Raw genomic sequence first — 7,148 nt, 5'->3', positions numbered from 1 at the left:
GCAATGATGATAAAACCCTGTCAAACAGCTCTTGGTACTTTATTTGGCCACCACCAAATTCCTACAAGATTATTATGCTTATTACTGCGGATAAGAATAGCTGTAAATGTTAATCATCTTTTAACTCAGTGGTTCTAATATTTTGTCAATGAATAACAAGTGCCCCAGTATTTTAGAAATTAAAAAGAGCTGTTGGATGCTTATTTTTAGTTATAAAACCTTTATTATTTTTAGCAAGAATAATGCATGTTCATTTTAGGTATATGGCAAATACAAATAAGCAGAAGAAAAATCATTCATCTTTCACAAGTTTATATGTGCATTTATGTAGCATACAAAGGTACTCTTGTCTTTCAAAATATGATATCCTCATATCACTTTGTAACCTTTTCTCATTTTGTATCCCATCAGAAGCTCATTTTTTTTTACAAATCAGTAAAGCTCTCTCATTCAAAGCCAGAGATTGATTCAAATATAATCAACAGTAAGATGCAGACAAGAAGAGATACATCTAAAGTCACTAACAGCCAACAGATTCAAAGTAGGGAGATGGGCAAAGGTATATGAGAAAATTGCTAACAAAAAGAAAGCTATATTGCAATGGCATACCAGGTAAAGCAGAAATCAAGGCAAGCTACATTAAATAGGGATAAGGATGGTTTCGATTAGCCTTCCAACGCATCACTATAAGTTTGTTTCTCACTCTCCTTATCTCATCTACTTCATCCACATCTCTAAACATATCTTCACTGCTCAGATGCCTGTTGTGTATATCCTCTTTAAAATCCTGAAGAGACTGGATCAGCCTCTCCCGAAAAGTGTCTTCCGATTTTTCCACCTCTTCTGGTTCTTCCCCCTCCTCTGGCTTTTCCTCGGGCTTTGGCTCCTCCTCAGGCTTTGGCTCCTCATTTTCTGGGTTTCCTTCCATTTTTTGGCAGGGCTTCATCTTGTGCGTGCTTCTCTTCCTTCTTTGCTTCTTCCTGCCTATTTGCGAATGCAGTTATTTCTAGGAAACAAGTGGGGGACAGTAAATGGAAGACTTGTTAAGTGTGCAGGTGCTGTGCACAAAGGTCTCCTCTCTCTCTCTCTCTCTCTCTCTCTCTCTCTCTCTCTCTCTCTGTCTGTCTCTCTCTGTGTGTGTGTGTCTCTGTGTGTCTGTCTCTCTCTGTGTGTCTGTGTGTGTGTCTCTGTGTGTGTGTGTCTGTCTCTCTCTGTGTCTGTCTGTGTGTGTGTGTGTCTGTCTCTCTCTCTCTCTCTGTGTCTCTCTCTCTGTGTCTGTCTGTCTGTCTGTCTCTCTCTCTCTGTGTCTGTGTCTGTGTGTGTGTGTGTCTGTCTGTCTGTGTGTCTGTCTCTCTCTCTCTGTGTCTGTCTCTGTGTGTGTGTGTGTCTGTCTGTCTCTCTCTCCTCTCTCTCTCTCTCTCTCTCTCTCTGTGTCTGTCTGTGTGTATGTGTGTCTGTGTGTCTGTCTGCCTCTCTCTCTCTCTCTCTCTCTCTCTCTCTCTCTCTCTCTCTCTCTCTCTCTCTCTCTCCCTCTCTCCCTCTCTCTCTCCCTCCCCCACCCCATTTTGGTCCAACTGTCCTCAGCAAATACCTTCCACCTGAGTAGCCCAGTCCACAATCAAGGTTTCCCTGTCCCCGCCCCTCTTACCTCCATTTTCCACCCCCTCTCCTCTCTAGTCCCTCCCTCAAGCATTTTTTCCAAGGCCTTCATTCCGCCTCCCACCCCAGCCCTCCACAAATCTTCCTCCCTTACAGGCCTAAGGCAGGGCCCTCCGAAGGGCGGCAGGGAGGGGGTGAGGTGGGGGAGTAGGTTGCTTAAGGGGGAAGGGAGAGGGGAGTGTGGCCTTCCACCTCTGCCTGCTTTCACTAACCCACACCCTGGGAGTCTGGTATAAAGTTCCCTTCACTTACCAGGTACTGATCTGGTCAATTTCTTTCTCCCACTTATTTTAGCCTGGAGCGGTACAAAGAAGAAACCTGCAGGCAAACGGAGAAGGGAGGGGATGTTGGGGGTGGGGCGAGCGAGCCCTGGGTGCTCAGCAGAGCAGCACCAAAGATCTAGCTCATGGAGCTTTCCTTATTTAAGGTCTTGATTAGGGAAGTTTCTCACCCTTTGTTTCCCACAGGATTCCTCCTCCCCACCCCTCAAGTTCGCTTGTCTTTTTCACCAGAGAGGGGATAGATATTATTTCCCAGCTGTCGATAGATCCAAACCGAGGTTTGGGAAGCCGAGCGGTTGTCAGAAAAGAGGTCCAAAATCTCAGAGTATGATTAATTTTGAGCCGTCATTGGTCCCCTTTTGGGACCCCCCCCCCCCGCCCCGGTTCCTTTCACGGGTGTCCTTTCCTGCAGAATTGAAGGTAAGGGGTAGAGGGACGGACTTAACTAGAACTCAAATCTCTATCCTAGACCGCCCTACACTAGAAAAACCCAGGCAATAACCCCATCTGACACCAACCTGGAGAATTCAAGCAAGCTGTCTCCTCCTTCCGCTGGTCTCTTACACCGCCGCCTGCAAAGCTGAAGGAAGCTGGTACCCAGATGGAAACAAGGACCAGACTAGCAGGATTTCTGCACACGTCGACTCCTGGTCACATGAGATCTACGTCACCAGTGAGCTCGGGCCCCCGATCTCCACTCCCACAAAAAGCGCGGCAGATGTGGGCCCGCCCTCTGCTCCCTCACCTACCCCCTTCCCAAACACACACTTGGCTGTGTCAGTCTTTTCTGCAGGAAAAAAAAATGTGCGGGTTGTTTTTCTGTTTTTGCAGTTCTCTGATTACTAAAGAGGAGCATCTTATTTTCTGGAGCTAGGAACTTTTCCACTTCGTTTAATAATTGACCCTTCCTGTCTCCCACTCCCAACTGCCAGTCTCACTAACTCCCCAATCTGTTTCCTTAGCTCCTCCCCCTTCATCCAAAATGCACCCCTTTGTTGTGTGGAGCCAGGTAGGTAGGGCACGAATGGGGACAAAAAAGGATCTTGGAATAGCAGTGTGCTTTCTTGGAGGCAATTTCAACTTTGTTCTTAATACTTCTGTAATCGTTTCAAAAGAAATGTTGCTTTACAGTCAGAAGTAACAGCCAAATTATTTTAGATTTATGCATGAATTCATACATGTACATTGCTTAGCCTAGAGCCTGATATATATACATATATATGTATATATATATGTGTGTGTGTATAGTAAATGCTTTAAAAGTGTATGCTTTTTAAATGTTTATTATTTTCTGATGTTATTTAGGGAGAATTATTTAAAGTAAATAATGTTTGACTCTAGAGCCCAGGTGGTACTGTCAAGAATTATGTTGCCTGAAGAATCATTACTGGATCAATTATCAGGTACATATTGTTAGCACACGGTTTCCTCATCCTAAAGGTGATGCAATACATATCATGAATTCTTGGGATGTCTTAACACTGTGTTTTTACTTCTCCAAACCACTTAGCTACGGAAAACCTTCAACATCCACTCACTCCTATATGTATGTATTCAAGTGAAATACTATGTATGTATTATGAAATTATACACACACACACACACAGGCACACACACATATATATATATGCATTCTCTGAGAAGCAAGTACATTTAAGACCTAAATAAGTCTACTCAATAGCTTGAGTTTGCTGAAAAGAAAACTGGCATGAGAATAGAGCTGTGGTTTGGATATGATTTGGTTATGCTCCCCTTTAACGGGGAGGGGGTGCAGGACGAACTCTAGCTTCTTTTTCTTTTAAATGACTTCAAAAGTCAAGTCACTAATTTTATGATGATAATGGTTGCTTGGGTTAGGGACTTGAAAGCGTCTTTAGGTAAAAGTACTGGCTTTTCACTGTATTACACATGCCTAAATGTGTCTAAAATGTCTAGAAAAAACTGTGGCATCACTGTCTTCATGTTGTAACTTCTCTTTGGTTATCTTAACCTGGGAGTCAGACTTCTGCTCAATTTTGCATGTAGACATAGCAGAAGTCAGAACACAGAGCAAACAGCTACCCAGTAGAAAATTAGGATACGTTCTAGCAATGAAAAAGGAAGCTAGATATTTATTGTGGGGGCTCAAAAAGAAAGAGGAAATAGGAATGTCCGGGTAGAATCCTTCCTTCGTTGGTGTAATGCGTACACATCTTCAAGAATTAATATGTGTTATTTAGTAAATAATACCCTCTCACTTGTAAGAACGGATTTCTTTCCCTGAACCCAATTTGGTTGCCTAGCATAGAAACTTAGTGTAGAGATAGCGCCATCTTGTGACCATATCCAGTACTGCATATTGAACACTCATGAGCAGGGGGTCTGATTCAGAGAACCAGGCTACTTACTCTTGCTTACCACGTGATAAGCTGAAGCGCTCTTGAACTATCGGAAGACAGTTAACCAGACAACTATGTAGGAATTCCTAGGGTTTTGAGTTCTGGGTTATAGATGTGGACAATGTGGAGGCTGAAAACAGAGGACTAAACAGATTTACTTAAGTGATTCTGGACAGTGAAAGCACGGCAGCCATATTTTGTTTTCTGGCTCTGTGACAAATTGCGTTTTAAAAAAGTATTATACGCCCCTTATAGGAACTAAGACTTTCGCCAGATGTGGTGGCACACGCCTTTAATCCCAGCACTCAGAAACAGAGGCAGGTTGGTCTCTGTAAGTTCAAGACCAGCCTGGTCTACACAGCAAGTTCCAGGGCACACAAGTTTAAACATTAGATTTGGAGATCCAAAACTAAACATTTGTAGTTTTGTTCAATCAGTAAATACAGAACATGGAGATTAATTGAGAGGCATAGCACAAATATAAATTTAAGTTGGTCAAATAGTCTAAATACCATTAAATAAAATAATAAATCACACGTTGCTTACAAGAGTGACACTTTAAATGTAAGGATTGAGAATGATAGAAAGTCAGATGTTAGAAAAATACTTGCCTGTAGTATCCAAAGAAAAACTGGCATCGAATCACTACAAAAAATAATAAGGTAAATGTTAGGACAAGAAACAAAATATTGGAGTTTAAGATATATTTTATATTGTTAAGATGGCTAACACAACAGCAGAGGCTAGTCTCAGTCAGTAAATCACCCAAGGGTCTGGATTTAATCCCTACCTAGTACTAAAAGAATCAATCTAAGAAGAAAAATAGTAAAGTAATTTGTACTTATATTAACATTGTGTATTGGCCCAATTTCCAATGCTGTAATAAAATTCTTGATCCTGAGTACTTTATAACAAAAATAGGTTTATTTGGTGGCATTTTAGAAAAGCCCAAGATTAGGTAGCATCACCAGTTTTGCTTCCAGGAATGGAGTCATGACAGATGGGATCATAGCAGCACATAAAAAGACATACATAGATAACCAAGTAGCCATGTGTGTAAAGCAGGAAGCAAGGCAATGTGGGTGAACTAGCTTTCACTTTAGCAACAACCCAATCTTTAATGAACTAACTGGATCTCCAAAGGAAGTATGAGAACTGCCAGACACATGTGCCTTTAATCTCAGCACTCAGGAGGCAAAGGCAGATTTCTATGAGTTAGAGGCCGGACTTGTCTACACCGAGAGGTACAGGCCAGCCAAGGCTGCATAGTGAGACCTTGTCTCCAAAAAACAAAAACAAAAGAAGTATGAGAAGCACATTAAACCCTTTGAGGGGTATGGTACTCTGTGAGATAGTATATTTCCCTGAAATTTCACTTCTGCGATGTTCCACTGTATTTAATCATCTGTTTATCACATGTGTCACACACTCATGCAGCCATATAATTACATGGCATAGCATGTATGCAGAAGTCTGAAGATGCCACGTAGAGCAGAATTATTTTCTTCTCTAGTTCCACCATGGGGGTTACTGAGATGGACCTCAGTTCTTTGGGCTATCAGGGTAGCAGACTTGGCAGTCATCACTTTTACTTGCTGAGCTATATCACTAGCCATAAAAGACTTGTTTACTAGGTTGGTTTAAACATGACAGTGGACAAAAGGTCAAGAATAGATTTGTTCAGCCCTCAAGGCTGTGCTACGTGTCTCAGCAGCCCTAATCTGCACCAAGAGCCTGGAGGATGCCTGGGAGATACAGGTCTTCAGTTCATGTTGGAAGCAGGAAGGCGCCAGGTTCTATTATCGGTGAAGGAATCTGCAGCTGCAGCAACAGTGTAGATGAAATCACCATTGAGAGTAAAGGCCAAGCCAAGGAAGAAGAGAAACTTTTCTTCTCCCACTTTCTTTTATCTGAGCCACTAGCAGAAGATGCTGCCCACATCTAGGATACCTCCTCTCACCTCAGCTACTAACAGTCCTCGGTGAGATGCCTACAGTCTGACCTGATCTAGATAATTCCTCATTAAGACTCTCTTTCCAAGTGATTCTACATTGTGTGACGTTGACACTTCAAATTAACCATCAGAATAGGAAGCAAATCCCAAAGTGTTTTCAAATTAAAACAATAGACTTCTTTCTGGGTATGACCAGATACTCTTGTAATCTAATCACTTTAGAAGTAAAGTCAGGAGTGACACAGTTTTAAGGTCAGCTTAAGGTCTACATAGTGAGTTTCAGGCCAGTCAGATGACACTATAACTCAAAAAAGTCAATGGCAACAATAAAAATATACTTATCAATAAATTGTAAGCAAAAGAAATGATATTCAAATGTGTTGATATATTTAAAGGAGTGATCATAAGAACAGAACACACGAAAACCTTTTGGGATGAAGCTATGTCTGCACTTATTGGGGAATTCCATCTGCTCAATTACATCAAAGAAATCTTGACAAATTCCAATATCTAAGTTGTTTTTCAAATACCAAGAGAAGGGTTTTGCTTTTAGCTTTATGTTTGGATTTTAAACTTTTTCTAGAATTAGGATAAGTATGTATATTAGAACACTAGCTAAAGACATACTAAAAAAGATGCTTCACTGATAATAAACAGTAAGAAATACAGTGTTTGTAAAAATAATTTGTAAATTTCATTAAACAGTCAATTGTATTAATCATCAACCCCCTCTCTGTATTGCTCGCTCTCTCTGACACACACACACACACACACACACACACACACACACACCTATATACCTCGGAGATGATGGAGAATCTGACTGCTAAAGTTGCCACATCATGTTACTCAAATGTTCAGTTTTCACCAAAAGGC

General features: G+C 41.4%; 1 protein-coding gene across 1 annotated transcript; it reads right to left on the bottom strand.

Annotated features, from left to right (window-relative positions):
- Positions 1-203: 203 nt before the first annotated feature.
- Positions 204-2,612, bottom strand: Tceal9 (transcription elongation factor A like 9). The gene is made up of 3 exons (XM_013118165.3): positions 2,459-2,612; positions 1,912-1,977; positions 204-1,006 (listed from the first exon to the last, which is right to left on the bottom strand). The coding sequence occupies exon 3, from the start codon at positions 944-946 to the stop codon at positions 635-637; it is 312 nt and encodes a 103-aa protein (XP_012973619.1). The 5' UTR covers positions 947-1,006; positions 1,912-1,977; positions 2,459-2,612; the 3' UTR covers positions 204-634.
- Between the last annotated feature and the right edge of the window lie 4,536 nt (positions 2,613-7,148).

Source organism: Mesocricetus auratus, unplaced genomic scaffold (assembly GCF_017639785.1).
Source record: "Mesocricetus auratus isolate SY011 unplaced genomic scaffold, BCM_Maur_2.0 Super-Scaffold_100003, whole genome shotgun sequence".
NCBI classification, from domain to species: Eukaryota; Metazoa; Chordata; class Mammalia; order Rodentia; family Cricetidae; genus Mesocricetus; species Mesocricetus auratus.
Note: the sequence above shows the minus strand (reverse complement) of the source record. Positions and strands in the feature narration are given on the sequence as shown.